The sequence below is a fragment of the Ambystoma mexicanum genome, chromosome 12 (genome assembly GCF_040938575.1).
Source record: "Ambystoma mexicanum isolate Mex_15411 chromosome 12, UKY_AmexF1_1, whole genome shotgun sequence".
In the NCBI taxonomy this organism is placed as follows: Eukaryota; Metazoa; Chordata; class Amphibia; order Caudata; family Ambystomatidae; genus Ambystoma; species Ambystoma mexicanum.
In genome coordinates, this window is record NC_090936.1 from 1277389 (window position 1) to 1298497 (window position 21109).

The following is a 21109-nucleotide window of genomic DNA, read 5'->3' on the forward strand; positions in this document are numbered from 1 at the left end:
GGGATTTCCCTGGTTCTATCATTGAATTTACATATAATAAGTCATACTGCGAAATTCACTCATCTCTGTGGGTATTCCCTGCTGCCATAGCAAAGGGTAACATGTCTGTGATTACTGAACACCTTTTAGAGAGAGAGAGAGAGAGAGAGAGAGAGAGAGAGAGAGAGAGAGAGAGAGAGAGAGGGAGAGAATATGAATATATACTACCATCAGCCTCCATTGATCGGTGGCATGCAGGTTATCAAGATGGCAACATGTTCATCTTCACCAGTAGCCAGTGGGGGAGCATAAAACCTAAATGCCAGTTGCAGCAGGGCTCCCCCCCCTTCCTCCTCTCCACAAGTGTGTTTGTGTTTGGTGGAAGCAAGTGGTGGCATTTCAGTGGAAAGTATGTTGAAAAGCCCAATTCTGGCCCTGGGTGCCTGGTTTTGTTTGTGATGATAAATCTGACAGTTTATGACCTTTTAGAAAATATTTGTTAACTCCACCTGCTATACCGCGATAACCATGATATACCGTCATTTGGCAAGAAGATTATCGTACCGTCATAAAACTAATACTGTGACACCCCTACTATACATGTCTTTCGGGCCCTCTAGCAAGGGCTGCGGGCCTGGACACTGAGCACAGTCCTCATGCTCGCTGACCGGGGCCCTATTGCACCCCTTGACATGCTGCCCCAAAGGGGTACCCCACACCTCACTATATTAATCTCACTATTTTAACTCTCTCTTTAAAAAAACAGTTTTTTCCCATAACCGTGGTTATTTCAGCAATGAACTACAAATACCCAGAATATTTTGAAAATATTTGCAGTTGTTTTACATGTGACACTGTCAAAAATAACCTCAAATCTGCGAAAACGTTTGAGCTCTGAACGTGGTCCCAGACTCTTCCCCCTCCACCCCGCAAACTCCCCAATTGCACACTTCCCTCTAACCACCCCTATCCTGAAATAACCTCAAATCTGCGAAAACGTTTGAGCTCTGAACGTGGTCCCCAGAATGTCCCTGTCCCCTCGCCCCGAACTCCCCAATTTCACACTTCCCCCTACCCACCTCTATCCTGATGCCATTTGTTAGGGAGAATTCTCTGTTTAGGCTGAATTTCCCTACCTAGTGAGTCCCCCAGCAGCTTTGCTGGATTTCTGGGGTTTCTTTTTTCTCCTGCCAAGAGTGAGACTCTTTTACCCTCACTCTTGGACATGTTGAAGTGTGTTTTCTTGGTTAAACCTTGTGTTGAATGGGCTATGGGGTCTTTTACTCCATAGGGCCTCATGTATTTTTGTGATGTGGGTTACACAGCACCCTCTGTGCCGTGACCCAGGGGTGTCCTAGGGACTCCCCAACATAGACTCCATACCCTGGGACTGACTACTGTCTCCCAGGGCATGTAAAGTCACCAAAGACTTTGCTAGTCTTGAATCCTGAACAGAACCAGTACAAACCATCATATTGTGGACGTACTGGCTGGGGCAATTCGATTGCCCCAGGGTCTGTTAGTCGAGGGGGCACGTCTCCGTCCCCCCTGATCGAGTTTTGGCTGGTGGCAGTGGAAACTACTTTTTATATTCGACCGCGAATATTTCCCTATGGGATTTCCCATTGTTTTAGGCTAACACATTTAATTATTTATTTACGGTAGCCTTAAACATACCGCCGGTTTATATATTTATTATTATAACTCCGGTTGGGACTTTTTGCCAAAACTTGATTCTAAAATGGCGTTGGCGTTCGCCTCTGTAACTCTGACCCAAAGTGGAGCCCTTTGTTCCACTTTTGGCGGGCTTCTCCACAGAAGCCCTCCAAAGTGGTGCCACTCTGTCTGGGGTACTTAGGAGGGGTGGAGGGGGATTTAGGCACCCTGGACTGAGTTACCTTGGTAACTCAAGTCGCACTCCGTCCTGATTGGCCCAAGTGGTGAGCCGGCCGGCTCACCACTTAGCATGTTTGGAGTGACAGCTAGGCTGGGTGAATGGGGGTTTGCTGCATAAAAGCAGGGCTTTGGGGACTGGAACTTTAGAAGTCGCCACAGGACCAAGAATCCGACGAGGGAAGAGCTGAGCCGACCTGCTTCGACGACACCACCCGGTGGAGCCCTGCTGAACCGCCTCACCACTTTTCCCGACGACCGAGGAGAACTCTTAACGGAGTGGCTCCTTCCCTTGACTGGTGGGGACAACCAGTTTTCACCTTCTTTTCGCTTCTCGAGGTATCTCGTGACCGCCTTGCCCGTGCCAAGCACCCCGGCAACCGGAATACCACACTTTTACCCCTAACCGCGAAAGTCGGTACAACCCTTTAACCGGAGGACTCCGCGGCTGGTTTCTTCCCGGGCAGTGCAACGACCTTCTTCTTCTGCTCTTCAGCGAGAACCTCTTCTCCCCTGACCGACGTCGAGCCTTGCTGCCACTGCCTGGAACAACTGCCATCGCTGGAGGATCCTTTCCGCTTAAGGTACCGTGTTCCGCCTGGCTTCCCTTGCCACCGACTGTACGGGGTAGATTTAGCCCCCGGCTTTCGAACCTGGGAGTGCCTGGAACACCCTGGCTAAACTTTCTAAGCTACCCTAAACTCTTCCTAACTCTTTGCAAGACTTTGAATCCCTAATAACAGTGTGATCCTGGGCACATTTTCGCTCCGGCTACTCTAAGAGTGGGCCCTGCCTAGTGACTTTTGCTCACCTGTGACTTTGTGCTTCTTTGAGCCTATTGCAAGTGTTCTGGACCTTAGAGTGGTGTGTTTAACCCATTTCTGTTTCGTTTTACCCCTTCCTTGAACCTACTAGAGTGTCATCTAACGTTAAGCGCTCACCTCTGTTTTAATTATGTGGTGTTAACCTAGAGTTGTCTAGATAGGAGTAAGGGTTGAAACTGCTTTCATTATAACTGTGTTTGAAGTGTTTTTACTATATTTTGCTAGAGTGATTTCAACTTATGTGTGTTTAATAAATAAATAACTATATACTTTTGAAACCAAGCTCTGGTCAGTGTTTGCTTGTGCTATTGTATTTGAGTACCTATTGTGTATACTTTGCATACTGCCTAACTCTTCTTGAGGGAAGTCTGACTGCTCAGCCACAGCTACCAGGTAAATCTGGGTGGTGCAGACTGCTACCAAGTGGGTTTACTGCTATACCTGTAGTCCTAAATCTTTTGCAGTGGTCCCCAAGGGAACTGCACAGGTTTCTGCCTAACACTGGTGTACAGCGGTGGGATTTGTATTAAGTATACATTTTAGTGTGCTTTAGATACCTTAGTGCAACTAACCACAAAGCTTAGCACTATAAAAGTAAACCTCTAACATGTCAGTTATAGAAAGCTATAGTCAAGAGTCCCTTGCAGCCAAAACTGCTGATTGTTTAAGAGTGCTCTGTAAACATAAAGACCTCCTGACTAAGGGCAAGAAAATGGAGCTGATTGAAAGATTGTTAGCTAACCAAAGTCTGGGTGAGGGTTCAGAGGAACCTACCACTCCAGCAACTGTAGATGACAGTATTGAAATTAACATGGAGCAAAATGTTGATGATTCTGAGGAAGAGTCAGAAGAGGAGGGTGAGGCTGTTGTGACTGTCCCCCCTAGGCCTCTGCCTGCTCTACCTGCTGTACCTACTGGACCTTTACCAGGTCCCACATTTAGTCCTCAGTACTTTGAACTGGAGAAAATGAAACTAGAATTGGAGTATAAGAAACTTAATGCTCAAACTGACAAAGAACTAAGGCTAAGGGAAATGGAGCTCAAGTATGACTTAGAAATGAAGAAATTATCTGTTGAGAATGCTTCTCTCTCTGGCTCCTCTAGAAGTTCCAGTCCTAAAAGACCCCGGATGCCTAAAGAATTGGTTGGTATGTATGAGCCTAAGTTGGATGTGTTGGATTGGTTGTCTCTGTTTGAATATAATCATGGGCTCCAGAACATCACAGGAAATGACTTACTCACCTGGTTGTTCTCTAGGCTTCCCCCTGTTGCAACTGATGTGGTGATGGAGATGGGGGAGGAGGATAAGAAGGACTATGAATGTGTGAAACTAGCTTTGATGGCTAGGTTTGGGAAGACCCCTTCCCAGTATCTTAAGAGGTTTAGGAGCCTCAAAAAGCATGATGGTACCCCTTGGGCTACCTGGGTGAGTGAATGTTTGAAAAACTTAGAGGGATCGATTAAGGGTTACAAGGTGAACACTTATGAAGGTATGAAGAATTTGTTTATGTTGGAGACTATTTATGATGCCTGCTCTCCTGAGCTCAGACAACACTTGGCTGATTCCATGGAATTCGATTCCCGGAAACTAGCTAAGGCTGCTGACTTGTGGGTTGCCAACAGGGCCACTCACAAGGATTCTGGGGTCACTCAGAAGAAGGATGGGGAGAAACAGCCCAAAACAGACTCCAAAGCGAATTCTAATAATTCCTATCCCAAAGAGGGCCCCAAACCACAAAATAACCAGGGTAAGCCACATGGGAAACCTATTCAGGCTACTGTACCTTCTGGCCACAAGCCAGAAGGAGGTCAGAACAAGCCACCCTTCCAGAGAGCATTTGGACAATGCTATGTCTGTCAGGGTACTGACCATATCAAAGGAGATCCCAAGTGCAGGGGTAAACCTGCAGGGATCAGCACAGTCTCCTTAGCCTTCACTCCTGAGGATGAAGTACAGATGGCTAGTGCCCACTTTGAACTCTTTGCTGAAGAACCCTTGGGTCTTCAAGCAACTGTAAACTTAGAGCCTATGGGTCTGGTTAGTCCCCAGAATAGGGTTGTGTATAACTCCCTACCTGTTAACTCTAAGGTGTATTATGTGGACAGTGTTCTTGTCAATGGCCAGGATACTCCTGCCAGGAGAGACACTGGGGCCAGCAGAACAGTAGTGGATGAAAGCTTCTTTCAACCTGAGGATGTGGCCAAAGCACCCAAAGGTCCCACTAAGATGTCTGGAGGCCCTGTCCAAATGGTTCCTATTCTACCAGCCCTCATTCAGTGTAACAACATGACAGTGAGGATCCGTGTCAGTGTTCAGACTGAGGTACCTGGGAAGGTCCTGTTGGGGAATGACCTAAGAACTCTAGGAGTAGTGTCACATACCCCCAGGCCTCCCAGTATGGAGAAGCAGAACTTAACCAAATTGGCTAGAAAGGCTACCTTGAAGGACCCTTCTAAGCCTGTGGGACCCTCTACTGAGAACCCCACTACAAGCCTTGGGTTTAGTAAGTTGACCTCTGACCCAGGCACCTTTCAGGATAGTATGCTAGGAACATGGGAGCCCCAACCAAGCTCCATCATTGTTCCCCTAGTCTCAGAGTCTCTGACTCCCCCTGCTTCTGAGGAAGAGGTGGATAGACCAACTAGGCCCCTATCTGGACCTGAGAGAACTGGTAATTCTCAGTGCTGGTGGAAAACCAGAAAAGAAAAGTCTAAGGCCAAAAACCTTCAGACTGTTGGACCTTCTACTGAAGACCCCAACTCAAATCCTAATATTAGGGGGGAAACTCCTAAAATAGGTAAGGGTAGATCTAAGAGGAAGGGGAAGCAGGTACATTGCCTAACCCCAACCCCTCCAACCAAGAGGCCTAAGACCCAACCTGCTCCCACAAGAGAGGTGGTGAGAAACCTTGGAGGCCCCTCTAGATCTAAGGGAATCCTTTATAAGGACCCCTTCAAAAAGCCTAACCTAGGTTCAGAAGTTGTACCAACTTCTGAGGGACTGGTCAACCAGATCCCCTATAACAAAAAGACTGATGTTCCTCAAAGGGTCTGTAGGTCCGTTAGCTTGCAGAAGAAAACCTTTGAGTTCACCATTGAGCACAGGTCAGGGTGTCACCATCAAAATGCTGATGGACTCTCTAGGATGTATATCATCGACTAGAGGTATGAGGTTCATCCAGGAGTGGATTAAATCCTCCTGTCCCTTAGTCTGGGGGGGGGCGAGTGTTAGGGAGAATTCTCTGTTTAGGCTGAATTTCCCTACCTAGTGAGTCCCCCAGCAGCTTTGCTGGATTTCTGGGGTTTCTTTTTTCTCCTGCCAAGAGTGAGACTCTTTTACCCTCACTCTTGGACATGTTGAAGTGTGTTTTCTTGGTTAAACCTTGTGTTGAATGGGCTATGGGGTCTTTTACTCCATAGGGCCTCATGTATTTTTGTGATGTGGGTTACACAGCACCCTCTGTGCCGTGACCCAGGGGTGTCCTAGGGACTCCCCAACATAGACTCCATACCCTGGGACTGACTACTGTCTCCCAGGGCATGTAAAGTCACCAAAGACTTTGCTAGTCTTGAATCCTGAACAGAACCAGTACAAACCATCATATTGTGGACGTACTGGCTGGGGCAATTCGATTGCCCCAGGGTCTGTTAGTCGAGGGGGCACGTCTCCGTCCCCCCTGATCGAGTTTTGGCTGGTGGCAGTGGAAACTACTTTTTATATTCGACCGCGAATATTTCCCTATGGGATTTCCCATTGTTTTAGGCTAACACATTTAATTATTTATTTACGGTAGCCTTAAACATACCGCCGGTTTATATATTTATTATTATAACTCCGGTTGGGACTTTTTGCCAAAACTTGATTCTAAAATGGCGTTGGCGTTCGCCTCTGTAACTCTGACCCAAAGTGGAGCCCTTTGTTCCACTTTTGGCGGGCTTCTCCACAGAAGCCCTCCAAAGTGGTGCCACTCTGTCTGGGGTACTTAGGAGGGGTGGAGGGGGATTTAGGCACCCTGGACTGAGTTACCTTGGTAACTCAAGTCGCACTCCGTCCTGATTGGCCCAAGTGGTGAGCCGGCCGGCTCACCACTTAGCATGTTTGAGTGACAGCTAGGCTGGGTGAATGGGGGTTTGCTGCATAAAAGCAGGGCTTTGGGGACTGGAACTTTAGAAGTCGCCACAGGACCAAGAATCCGACGAGGGAAGAGCTGAGCCGACCTGCTTCGACGACACCACCCGGTGGAGCCCTGCTGAACCGCCTCACCACTTTTCCCGACGACCGAGGAGAACTCTTAACGGAGTGGCTCCTTCCCTTGACTGGTGGGGACAACCAGTTTTCACCTTCTTTTCGCTTCTCGAGGTATCTCGTGACCGCCTTGCCCGTGCCAAGCACCCCGGCAACCGGAATACCACACTTTTACCCCTAACCGCGAAAGTCGGTACAACCCTTTAACCGGAGGACTCCGCGGCTGGTTTCTTCCCGGGCAGTGCAACGACCTTCTTCTTCTGCTCTTCAGCGAGAACCTCTTCTCCCCTGACCGACGTCGAGCCTTGCTGCCACTGCCTGGAACAACTGCCATCGCTGGAGGATCCTTTCCGCTTAAGGTACCGTGTTCCGCCTGGCTTCCCTTGCCACCGACTGTACGGGGTAGATTTAGCCCCCGGCTTTCGAACCTGGGAGTGCCTGGAACACCCTGGCTAAACTTTCTAAGCTACCCTAAACTCTTCCTAACTCTTTGCAAGACTTTGAATCCCTAATAACAGTGTGATCTTGGGCACATTTTCGCTCCGGCTACTCTAAGAGTGGGCCCTGCCTAGTGACTTTTGCTCACCTGTGACTTTGTGCTTCTTTGAGCCTATTGCAAGTGTTCTGGACCTTAGAGTGGTGTGTTTAACCCATTTCTGTTTCGTTTTACCCCTTTCTTGAACCTACTAGAGTGTCATCTAACGTTAAGCGCTCACCTCTGTTTTAATTATGTGGTGTTAACCTAGAGTTGTCTAGATAGGAGTAAGGGTTGAAACTGCTTTCATTATAACTGTGTTTGAAGTGTTTTTACTATATTTTGCTAGAGTGATTTCAACTTATGTGTGTTTAATAAATAAATAACTATATACTTTTGAAACCAAGCTCTGGTCAGTGTTTGCTTGTGCTATTGTATTTGAGTACCTATTGTGTATACTTTGCATACTGCCTAACTCTTCTTGAGGGAAGTCTGACTGCTCAGCCACAGCTACCAGGTAAATCTGGGTGGTGCAGACTGCTACCAAGAGGGGGTAACTGCTATACCTGTAGTCCTAAATCTTTTGCAGTGGTCCCCAAGGGAACTGCACAGGTTTCTGCCTAACACCATTTCATCCGTTTTCCTTTTCCAAATGGCATTTGTTCAACTTTTTGTTTTCAGTTAACCACAAATATTACCCAGAATATTTGTGAATTTCTCTTGCATCAGAAAAAAAGATGGCAGATATTTCATTTCTGTAGAGCTTCTCTGCTGCAAAGCACCATGGGAGATATCTCTATTATTTTGTGAGAAAGGAGCAGACCCGTCGTCAAATATTTTAAAAAGTACTGGATGGAATAACCCCAACCACCCCCCACTGCTCCCCTCTGGAACTAACGCTTTGTGTCCAAGTTGTTTTGTAACTGGTCCAATTCTGTCCAGCGGTTTTTGTCTATGCGCTCCGGCAAAGTTTGCCCTTTTTTGTCTATGGGAAAATAAATGGGTACGAAGGCCGAAGGTGTGTTTTTTTTTTTTTTTTTTTTTTTTTTGTCTAAATAACTATTTTATTTTAACTGATCTTTCCTAAAATGTCCAGTTTTGGAGGGCTCGTGCGTACATTGCTGATTGCCAAACGTGTGTGTGTGTGTGTGTGTGTGTGTGTTTATATGCGTATATATGATAGGTGATCAGATTTAACACAGCAGAACCCATGAAATTCAGCAGATGTGGTAATCATCTTAACTCGACATCCCCGTTAATGAACCCTAGAATCTTATATAGCGCTTACGCCTAATCGCTTTACATAGAACACATATACATATAATATCACTCAATTGCAGTTGGTACTCATTTATCAACCTTGTAAGGATGAAAAGCTGAGCTGGCCTTGCTGGGATTCGGACCTGCAGAGCACACACAGATCACAGCAGCGAGCGCTTGACTCACTGAGCTATCGTTCCAGCCTCTAATTTTGATTGTCATTGTCAATCCCAAATCGGTCATGGCCACTGCATGTTCCACCTATAGGTTTCCTTGGGGCCCACTAGCCATGGCCTTCGGTCTTGGCCAGTGAGCACAGCCTTCAGCCGTGCCTACTGTATATTTTAATACATAATGTTTCTTTCAGGCCCACTTGTCATGGCCTTTGGCCACTGCACATGTTGCACCGATAGGTTTCTTTGGGGCCCACTGACCAGGGCCACTGGCATAAAGACCCATTTCCCCCTGGCCAGTGTATTTGATCTCAACCTATGCCCCCTCATTTATTTATTTTTTTCTCAGTTTCCATTCCCCCGATAATTACCATTATAATCGCTGCAATAATGCTTGAAAATTAAAAAGTCCTCCTAGGGGCTCCCATTGTGCATACGTCCTTTTCCCTAGGTCACCCCACCCACGTCAGTTGATTTTTACCTCCCTGGGCCCACTGCCATTAGCCCTTTTCCCTCTTTGCTTCGTGTGACGCATTTTAATTTCTGAGCGCATCTTGCGTTATTACCGCAGTAATCTCATGAAATTCCTCTGATAATGTTAAAAATGTTGGAACTGTAACTGGCTCCCAACACCACCCCCAACTTCACATGATGTCTGCTTTCCCTCTCTCCACCTCTAGACTGATGCAATTTCAACCTTTTTCCTCCTCCAAATAGCCTTTTTTGAACTTTTTGTTTTTGCAATCCCCCAATATTACCCCGGTAATCTCATGTATTGAGAAAACAAAAATGCCAGATTCTCATTTCTGAAAAGTCTCTCTGCTGCAAAGTACCAAGGGAGATGAGGCTATATTTTTTCGGAGGAAGGGTGCACCCTCTTCCAATTACACATTTTAAAATGTAGTAATCCGATAACCCCAGACCTGTCCCGGAAATGTAAGTCAACGCTTTGTGCCCAAGTTGTTTCTTATTTGGTCCAATTCCCTCCAGTGGTTTGTGTGCTTTGGCTTGATAACATTTGGACTCTTTCTCTATGTGAAAATGAATGGGACTAGGCGGAAAATAGCAATTGTTTTTTTTTTTAGCTTTCTCGATGGGGCCGGAGGAGGGGGGCATGAAAAACATTGTGTTTGGAAAATATCAGTCAAATCCGTCATGCATGTTAATGTTAAAGGATATTTGTACCGCAAACTATCACCACCGGAGTGGTCCCCATGCTCTCTGGCGGCTCTGACAAAGGGAAAGGGGGTGAGTTAGTGGGAATAAGCTGGAAAAGTGCAAGGGAGCAGTCATGTGCTGTTGGCAGCCTCAGCCCGGTGGGTCAGTAGACGTCGTGTGCTGTTGTGCAAATCTATGTGTGGTTTGTTTTGTTGTTGCAATGTATTGAAGTTTGTGCGGATTGTTGTGTTGAAGGCTTGTGGTTGTGTTTGGTTATAGTTTGAGAGGTGTATGCAGAGGGGTGAAATTGTTAGTGGATCGGTTGGTTGTCAAAAGTTATTAGCAATAGAATGTTCGGATTTCCTGTGGCTCATGTCACTCACCTGGGCTCTAGCGGGGACCACCGTACTATGATATATATACACACACACACTCTTTTGAAAGAGGCACTCCTTGTCTCAGTTTTGGGAACAAGAGGGGGTTGGGGAGCCTTGATTTCACATCTACTCCTGGCTGCTAAGACTGCTATTACTTAATTCTGGGCAAACTAAACTGCACAATTGGCAATTCATTTGTTTGCTGAGGTCATGGGAGGTAATGGTAGTGGAACAGTGTATAGCAAGGGGGACGTAAAGCTTTGCGAGGTCAGATACTAGTTAGGGCTGTTGGGATTTGGAATGTTATAGAAATTAAAAGGAAAACGGTAAGGAATAAAGTCAGAAACCGAGTCTCTTCTAGAGCAGGAATTTGGCGGTGAAGTGCTGAGGTTTCAGACTTTGGAGCCTCTGCCGTTCTGAGATTCTTTTTCTATACCATTATGATTCATTAAATGCTATACATTTTATTTTGAAGAAACTCCTATGATCCCGAAGACCTCAAGAGAAAGCAAGTCTTGAACGCTACGGAAAACGAATGCTTTGTGATGCCCAGAAATCTGATGAGGCCGAACTTTCCTAACATGGAATCTGAGATCCCGCTGAATGGCAGAATCAGGGACTTTGAGACCGTTTCAAGAGCCCGGGGCTACAACCTGGTAAGTTGGCTTGTCCACTTTCTGATAGAAAGTCACAGAACTGTCACTGTTGCTGGTTTCTGTCATCTGGTGTCATGCAGGGTAATCAAGAATTTACCAGAGGGGATACTTCTACTTTGTAATAAAACTTCTGTTAGTCCTTTGCAATAAATGTGTTGATAAAAGTAGGCGCTACACTGCAACCTGGCCTTGATTGTTAATTGAATGCTGCAATGGATTGGACTAGGAAGCAGTCCATCCCACTGATGTGTACGCGGGTGATTTTTGTAAAGCAATGTGTAGTGTTTAGTTCAAGCCATGGGCTTTTATTTCAAATTCCTGTCTGAAAATATTTTGCAGAGATGGAACAACGCATTAGCTTTCGAAGTCTCAGGGACATCATCGGGAAGGAATACTTAAAGAAAGCCACAGCATAGCTTATTCTCAAATGAGAAGAAGCAAAGGAATATTACAAACTTACTTAAATGCCAGAAGAAACAGTATGCATGGAATGTGGGCCTGGAATTGCTGTTTTATCCAAAATGACAAAAGCAGGGAACACATAAACATTGAAAACATTGCACATTTTGAGAGTTTTAACAAAAAAAGAAAAAACAAATCCTTTTCACATGTAACTTTTAAGTTACTTAGGCCGAGGCAGTCATAAGAAGGATCCTAAAATCACTGATGTTATTTTAAAAGGCGTATTGAAGTGAGAAGTTTGAAAAAACATACGTTTGGGAACAAGGTCATTAGTGTATGTTACTGGCACAGAGTCTAAAAATGTGTTCTGCAGCCAGGACATTCTAGTGACTCCAGTGCTGCTGCTAGGACTCCTGGCAGGTATATTCTGCAGCCAGGACATTCTAGTGACTCCATTGCTGCTGCTAGGACTCCTGGCGGTATTGTCGTAAATCTCCCCCCGTCTCACCTGGGATCGCTTCTTGCTCTGTTCCACGGGACGTTTCCTCTTGTGGACGGATTGGGTCTTGCATAGGCTCGCTCGAGTCTCGTCCGGATGCAGAGCGTGTTCAGAGTTCCGGGAAGGCCGCTGTTCTAGGATGTCCAGGAAAAAGGTAGCGGTCGCTAGGAATCAGGATTCTGGGAGCAAATTAGATGAAAGGGGTGAAGGGAAGGAAGAAGGAACCGGGAACAAGGAATAGTGGATTCGCTGAACAGCAGACACACGTCAAGTCACTACCTATTGATAGCGTTGAGATGCGCGGGGCCTTGGAGGCGTGGCCAATTTATAGAATGTGCCGTGTGCGACGTGAAGGCTGGTGCGAGGCAAGTCGCTTGGCGCGGCCATGTTGGGAGTAACAAAGAATACAAGGCCCGGCGCGATGAGGACCAGGAAGTCCAGAAAGCGCAAGTTCTATGGGTCATGACAGGTATACTCTGCATCCAGGACATTCCAGTGACTCCAGTCCTGCTGCTAGAACTCCTGGCGGTATACTCTGCAGCCAGGACATTGTAGTGACTCCAGTGCTGCTGCTAGGACTCCTGGCAGGTATATTCTGCAGCCAGGACATTCTAGTGACTCCAGTGCTGCTGCCAGGACTCCTGGCGGTATACTCTGCAGCCAGGACATTGTAGTGATTCCAGTGCTGCGGCTAGGACTCCTGGCAGGTATACTCTGCAGCCATTCTAGGACTCCTGGCAGGTATACTCTGCAGCCAGGACATTGTAGTGACTCCAGTGCTCCTGCTAGGACTCCTGGCGGGTATACTCTGCAGCCATGCTAGGACTCCTGGCAGGCGTATTCAGCAGCCATGCTAGGACTCCTGGCAGGTATACTCTGCAGCTATGCTAGGACTCCTGGCAGGTACACTCTGCAGCCAGGTCATTCTAGTGACTCCAGTGCTGCTGCTAGGACTCCTGGCAGGTATATTCTGCAGCCAGGACATTGTAATGACTCCAGTGCTGCTGCTGCTAGGATTCCTGGCAGGTATACTCTGCAGCCATGCTAGGACTCCTGGCAGGTATACTCTGTAGCCAGGACATTCTAGTGACTCCTGGCAGGTATACTCACCAGCCAGGACATTGTAGTGCCTCCAGTGCTGCTGCTAGGACTCCTGGCAGGTATATTCTGCAGCCATGCTAGGACTCCTGGCAGGTACACTCTGCAGCCAGGAAATTCTAGTGACTCCAGTGCTGCTGCTAGGACTCCTGGCAGGTATATTCTGCAGCCAGGACATTGTAATGACTCCAGTGCTGCTGCTAGGATTCCTGGCAGGTATACTCTGCAGCCATGCTAGGACTCCTGGCAGGTATACTCTGCAGCCAGGACATTGTAGTGACTCCAGTGCTGCGCTAGGACTCCTGGCAGGTATGCTCTGCAGCCAGGACATTGTAGTGCCTCCAGTGCTGCTGCTAGGATTCCTGGCAGGTATACTCTGCAGCCATGCTAGGACTCCTGGCAGGTATGCTCTGCAGCCAGGACATTGTAGTGCCTCCAGTGCTGCTGCTAGGACTCCTGGCAGGTATGCTCTGCAGCCAGGACATTGTAGTGCCTCCAGTACTGCTGCTAGGACTCCTGGCAAGTATATTCAGCAGCCAGGACATTGTAGTGCCTCCAGTGCTGCTGCTAGGACTCCTAGCAGGTATATTCTCCAGCCAGGACATCGCAGTGCCTCCAGTGCTGCTGCTAGGACTCCTGGCAGGTATACTCTGCAGCCAGGACATCGTAGTGCCTCCAGTGCTGCTGCTAGGACTCCTGGCAGGTATATTCTTCAGCCAGGACATTCTAGTGACTCCAGTGCTGCTGCTAGGACTCCTGGCAGGCATACCCCGCAGCCAGGACATTCTGGTGACTCCAGTGCTGCTGCTAGAACTCCTGGCAGGTATATTCAGCAGCCAGGACATTGTGGTGCCTCCAGTGCTGCTGCTAGGACTCCTGGCAGGTATATTCTGCAGCCAGGACATTGTAGTGCCTCCAGTGCTGCTGCTAGGACTCCTGGCAGGTATATTCTGCAGCCAGGACATTGTAGTGCCTCCAGTGCTGCTGCAAAGACTCCTGGCAGGTATATTCTGAAGCCAGGACGTTGTAGTGCCTCCAGTGCTGCTACTAGGACTCCTGGCAGGTATACTCAGCAGCCAGGACATTGTAGTGCCTCAAGTGCTGCTGCCAGGACTCCTGGCAGGTATATTCTGCAGCCAGGACATTCTAGTGCCTCCCGTACTGCTGCTGCTAGGACTCCTGGCAGGTATACTCAGCAGCAAGGACATTGTAGTGACTCCAGTGCTGCTTCTAGGACTCCTGGTAGGTATATTCTGCAGCCAGGACATTGTAGTGCCTCCAGTGCTGCTGCTAGGGCTCCTGGCAGGTATATTCTGCAGCCAGGACATTGTAGTGCCTCCAGTGCTGCTGCTAGGACTCCTGGCAGGTATATCCTGCAGCCAGGACATTGTAGTGCCTCCGGTGCTGCTGCAAGGACTCCTGGCAGGTATATTCTGCAGCCAGGACATTGTAGTGCCTCCAGTGCTGATACTAGGACTCCTGGCAGGTATATTCTGCAGCCAGGACATTGTAGTGACTCCATTGCTGCTGCTAGGACTCCTGGCAGGTATATTCTGCAGCCAGGACATTCTAGTGTCTCCATTGCTGCTGCTAGGACTCCTGCCAGGTATATTCTGCTGCCAGGACATTCTGGTGACTCCAGTGCTGCTGCTAGGACTCCTGGCAGGTATACTCTGCAGCCATGCTAGGACTCCTGGTAGGTGTATTCAGCAGCCATGCTAGGACTCCTGGCAGGTATACTCTGCAGCTATGCTAGGACTCCTGGCAGGTACACTCTGCAGCCAGGTCATTCTAGTGACTCCAGTGCTGCTGCTAGGACTCCTGGCAGGTATATTCTGCAGCCAGGACATTGTAATGACTCCAGTGCTGCTGCTAGGACTCCTGGCAGGTATACTCTGCAGACATGTTAGGACTCTTGGCAGGTATTCTCTGCAGCCAGGACATTCTAGTGACTCCTGGCAGGTATATTCTGCAGCCAGGACATTGTAGTGACTCCAGTGCTGGTGCTAGGACTCCTGGCAGGTATTGTCTGCAGCCAGGACATTGTAGTGCCTCCAGTGCTGCTGCTAGGACTCCTGGCAGGTATATTCTGCAGCCATGCTAGGACTCCTGGCAGGTACGCTCTGCAGCCAGGAAATTCTAGTGACTCCAGTGCTGCTGCTAGGACTCCTGGCAGGTATATTCTGCAGCCAGGACATTGTAATGACTCCAGTGCTGCTGCTAGGATTCCTGGCAGGTATACTCTGCAGCCATGCTAGGACTCCAGGACATTGTAATGACTCCAGTGCTGCTGCTGCTAGGATTCCTGGCAGGTATACTCTGCAGCCATGCTAGGACTCCTGGCAGGTATACTCTGTAGCCAGGACATTCTAGTGACTCCTGGCAGGTATACTCACCAGCCAGGACATTGTAGTGCCTCCAGTGCTGCTGCTAGGACTCTTGACAGGTATATTCTGCAGCCATGCTAGGACTCCTGGCAGGTACACTCTGCAGCCAGGAAATTCTAGTGACTCCAGTGCTGCTGCTAGGACTCCTGGCAGGTATATTCTGCAGCCAGGACATTGTAATGACTCCAGTGCTGCTGCTAGGATTCCTGGCAGGTATACTCTGCAGCCATGCTAGGACTCCTGGCAGGTATACTCTGCAGCCAGGACATTGTAGTGACTCCAGTGCTGCGCTAGGACTCCTGGCAGGTATGCTCTGCAGCCAGGACATTGTAGTGACTCCAGTGCTGCTGCTAGGACTCCTGGCAGGTATGCTCTGCAGCCAGGACATTGTAGTGCCTCCAGTACTGCTGCTAGGACTCCTGGCAAGTATATTCAGCAGCCAGGACCTTGTAGTGCCTCCAGTGCTGCTGCTAGGACTCCTAGCAGGTATATTCTCCAGCCAGGACATCACAGTGCCTCCAGTGCTGCTGCTAGGACTCCTGGCAGGTATACTCTGCAGCCAGGACATCGTAGTGCCTCCAGTGCTGCTGCTAGGACTCCTAGAAGGTATATTCAGCAGCCAGGACATCGTAGTGCCTCCAGTGCTGCTGCTAGGACTCCTGGCAGGTATATTCTTCAGCCAGGACATTCTAGTGACTCCAGTGCTGCTGCTAGGACTCCTGGCAGGCATACCCCGCAGCTAGGACATTCTGGTGACTCCAGTGCTGCTGCTAGAACTCCTGGCAGGTATATTCAGCAGCCAGGACATTGTGGTGCCTCCAGTGCTGCTGCTAGGACTCCTGGCAGGTATATTCTGCAGCCAGGAGATTGTAGTGCCTCCAGTGCTGCTGCTAGGACTCCTGGCAGGTATATTCTGCAGCCAGGACATTGTAGTGCCTCCAGTGCTGCTGCAAAGACTCCTGGCAGGTATATTCCGAAGCCAGGACATTGTAGTGCCTCCAGTGCTGCTACTAGGACTCCTGGCAGGTATACTCAGCAGCCAGGACATTGTAGTGCCTCAAGTGCTGCTGCCAGGACTCCTGGCAGGTATATTCTGCAGCCAGGACATTCTAGTGCCTCCCGTGCTGCTGCTGCTAGGACTCCTGGCAGGTATACTCAGCAGCAAGGACATTGTAGTGACTCCAGTGCTGCTTCTAGGACTCCTGGTAGGTATATTCTGCAGCCAGGACATTGTAGTGCCTCCAGTGCTGCTGCTAGGACTCCTGGCAGGTATATTCTGCAGCCAGGACATTGTAGTGCCTCCAGTGCTGCTGCTAGGACTCCTGGCAGGTATATCCTGCAGCCAGGACATTGTAGTGCCTCCGGTGCTGCTGCAAGGACTCCTGGCAGGTATATTCTGCAGCCAGGACATTGTAGTGCCTCCAGTGCTGATACTAGGACTCCTGGCAGGTATATTCTGCAGCCAGGACATTGTAATGACTCCAGTGCTGCTGCTAGGATTCCTGGCAGGTATACTCTGCAGCCATGCTAGGACTCCTGGCAGGTGTATTCAGCAGCCATGCTAGGACTCCTGGCAGGTATACTCTGCAGCTATGCTAGGACTCCTGGCAGGTACACTCTTCAGCCAGGTCATTCTAGTGACTCCAGTGCTGCTGCTAGGACTCCTGGCAGGTATATTCTGCAGCCAGGACATTGTAATGACTCCAGTGTTGCTGCTAGGACTCCTGGCAGGTATATCCTGCAGCCAGGACATTGTAGTGCCTCCGGTGCTGCTGCAAGGACTCCTGGCAGGTATATTCTGCAGCCAGGACATTGTAGTGCCTCCAGTGCTGATACTAGGACTCCTGGCAGGTATATTCTGCAGCCAGGACATTGTAATGACTCCAGTGCTGCTGCTAGGATTCCTGGCAGGTATACTCTGCAGCCATGCTAGGACTCCTGGCAGGTGTATTCAGCAGCCATGCTAGGACTCCTGGCAGGTATACTCTGCAGCTATGCTAGGACTCCTGGCAGGTACACTCTGCAGCCAGGTCATTCTAGTGACTCCAGTGCTGGTGCTAGGACTCCTGGCAGGTATTGTCTGCAGCCAGGACATTGTAGTGCCTCCAGTGCTGCTGCTAGGACTCCTGGCAGGTATATTCTGCAGCCATGCTAGGACTCCTGGCAGGTACGCTCTGCAGCCAGGAAATTCTAGTGACTCCAGTGCTGCTGCTAGGACTCCTGGCAGGTATATTCTGCAGCCAGGACATTGTAATGACTCCAGTGCTGCTGCTAGGATTCCTGGCAGGTATACTCTGCAGCCATGCTAGGACTCCAGGACATTGTAATGACTCCAGTGCTGCTGCTGCTAGGATTCCTGGCAGGTATACTCTGCAGCCATGCTAGGACTCCTGGCAGGTATACTCTGTAGCCAGGACATTCTAGTGACTCCTGGCAGGTATACTCACCAGCCAGGACATTGTAGTGCCTCCAGTGCTGCTGCTAGGACTCCTGGCAGGTATATTCTGCAGCCATGCTAGGACTCCTGGCAGGTACACTCTGCAGCCAAGAAATTCTAGTGACTCCAGTGCTGCTGCTAGGACTCCTGGCAGGTATATCCTGCAGCCAGAACATTGTAATGACTCCAGTGCTGCTGCTAGGATTCCTGGCAGGTATACTCTGCAGCCATGCTAGGACTCCTGGCAGGTATACTCTGCAGCCAGGACATTGTAGTGACTCCAGTGCTGCGCTAGGACTCCTGGCAGGTATGCTCTGCAGCCAGGACATTGTAGTGACTCCAGTGCTGCTGCTAGGACTCCTGGCAGGTATGCTCTGCAGCCAGGACATTGTACTGCCTCCAGTGCTGCTGCTAGGACTCCTGGCAGGTATGCTCTGCAGCCAGGACATTGTAGTGCCTCCAGTACTGCTGCTAGGACTCCTGGCAAGTATATTCAGCAGCCAGGACATTGTAGTGCCTCCAGTGCTGCTGCTAGGACTCCTAGCAGGTATATTCTCCAGCCAGGACATCGCAGTGCCTCCAGTGCTGCTGCTAGGACTCCTGGCAGGTATACTCTGCAGCCAGGACATCGTAGTGCCTCCAGTGCTGCTGCTAGGACTCCTAGCAGGTATATTCAGCAGCCAGGACATCGTAGTGCCTCCAGTGCTGCTGCTAGGACTCCTGGCAGGTATATTCTTCAGCCAGGACATTCTAGTGACTCCAGTGCTGCTGCTAGGACTCCTGGCAGGCATACCTCGCAGCCAGGACATTCTGGTGACTCCAGTGCTGCTGCTAGAACTCCTGGCAGGTATATTCAGCAGCCAGGACATTGTGGTGCCTCCAGTGCTGCTGCTAGGACTCCTGGCAGGTATATTCTGCAGCCAGGACATTGTAGTGCCTCCAGTGCTGCTGCTAGGACTCCTGGCAGGTATATTCTGCAGCCATGCTAGGACTCCTGGCAGGTACGCTCTGCAGCCAGGAAATTCTAGTGACTCCAGTGCTGCTGCTAGGACTCCTGGCAGGTATATTCTGCAGCCAGGACATTGTAATGACTCCAGTGCTGCTGCTAGGATTCCTGGCAGGTATACTCTGCAGCCATGCTAGGACTCCAGGACATTGTAATGACTCCAGTGCTGCTGCTGCTAGGATTCCTGGCAGGTATACTCTGCAGCCATGCTAGGACTCCTGGCAGGTATACTCTGTAGCCAGGACATTCTAGTGACTCCTGGCAGGTATACTCACCAGCCAGGACATTGTAGTGCCTCCAGTGCTGCTGCTAGGACTCCTGGCAGGTATATTCTGCAGCCATGCTAGGACTCCTGGCAGGTACACTCTGCAGCCAGGAAATTCTAGTGACTCCAGTGCTGCTGCTAGGACTCCTGGCAGGTATATCCTGCAGCCAGAACATTGTAATGACTCCAGTGCTGCTGCTAGGATTCCTGGCAGGTATACTCTGCAGCCATGCTAGGACTCCTGGCAGGTATACTCTGCAGCCAGGACATTGTAGTGACTCCAGTGCTGCGCTAGGACTCCTGGCAGGTATGCTCTGCAGCCAGGACATTGTAGTGACTCCAGTGCTGCTGCTAGGACTCCTGGCAGGTATGCTCTGCAGCCAGGACATTGTACTGCCTCCAGTGCTGCTGCTAGGACTCCTGGCAGGTATGCTCTGCAGCCAGGACATTGTAGTGCCTCCAGTGCTGCTGCTAGGACTCCTAGCAGGTATATTCTCCAGCCAGGACATCGCAGTGCCTCCAGTGCTGCTGCTAGGACTCCTGGCAGGTATACTCTGCAGCCAGGACATCGTAGTGCCTCCAGTGCTTCTGCTAGGACTCCTAGCAGGTATATTCAGCAGCCAGGACATCGTAGTGCCTCCAGTGCTGCTGCTAGGACTCCTGGCAGGTTTATTCTTCAGCCAGGACAGTCTAGTGACTCCAGTGCTGCTGCTAGGACTCCTGGCAGGCATACCTCGCAGCCAGGACATTCTGGTGACTCCAGTGCTGCTGCTAGAACTCCTGGCAGGTATATTCAGCAGCCAGGACATTGTAGTGCCTCCAGTGCTGCTGCTAGGACTCCTGGCAGGTATATTCTGCAGCCAGGACATTGTAGTGCCTCCAGTGCTGCTGCAAAGACTCCTGGCAGGTATATTCTGAAGCCAGGACATTGTAGTGCCTCCAGTGCTGCTACTAGGACTCCTGGCAGGTATACTCAGCAGCCAGGACATTGTAGTGCCTCAAGTGCTGCTGCCAGGACTCCTGGCAGGTATATTCTGCAGCCAGGACATTCTAGTGCCTCCCGTGCTGCTGGTGCTAGGACTCCTGGCAGGTATACTCAGCAGCAAGGACATTGTAGTGACTCCAGTGCTGCTTCTAGGACTCCTGGTAGGTATATTCTGCAGCCAGGACATTGTAGTGCCTCCAGTGCTGCTGCTAGGACTCCTGGCAGGTATATTCTGCAGCCAGGGCATTGTAGTGCCTCCAGTGCTGCTGCTAGGACTCCTGGCAGGTATATCCTGCAGCCAGGACATTGTAGTGCCTCCGGTGCTGCTGCAAGGACTCCTGGCAGGTATATTCTGCAGCCAGGACATTCTAGTGACTCCATTGCTGCTGCTAGGACTCCTGGCAGGTATATTCTGCTGCCAGGACATTCTGGTGACTCCAGTGCTGCTGCTAGGACTCCTGGCAGGTATACTCTGCAGCCAGGACATTGTAGCAACTCCAGTGCTGCTCCTAGGACTCCTGGCTTGTGTGTAGTGTGGCATCAGAAACCATAGTCTCGTGGTTGGACTGGTACAGTCTCCAATGCTACCTCACTATGACCCAAGCTTCACAATGGTTTCCTGGCCGGTGTGTTCTGTGGCACACGCCAAATACATTGGCCATTTTTCGATGGTGCAGTGACAGCTGTTATCTCAGTGTCTCATGCTGGGTAACGGGTGCCACCCATTTGAAGTTAGACCAGCAAAATGTCCGTTGTCAGTGTCCTGTGCCCCTCAAGCCTTCAGGTTCCTGAAATTCCCATGTACAATTTTGCATTGGCTGCATTTCTTTACGGTCTCATTTTTCCTGTACCCTTCTATTGTGCTTGTTAAGTACGGTCACAAGATCATCTTTAAGCACTTTCACCTCTTTAAAAACCGGACCTCCCTCTGGTTTACCAGCAAATTCCATTCAAACTATGTCCCCTTGCAGAGTTTATCAGAGACCATC

General features: G+C 49.6%; 1 protein-coding gene across 1 annotated transcript in view; it reads left to right on the plus strand.

Annotated features, from left to right (window-relative positions):
- Positions 1 to 21109, plus strand: part of PROSER2 (proline and serine rich 2) — a 151921-nt gene that overhangs the window by 58921 nt on the left and 71891 nt on the right. The window contains exon 2 of the mRNA XM_069627782.1: positions 10861 to 11041. Coding sequence (XP_069483883.1) covers positions 10861 to 11041 — 181 coding nt within the window. The remainder of the gene's footprint in view (positions 1 to 10860; positions 11042 to 21109) is intronic.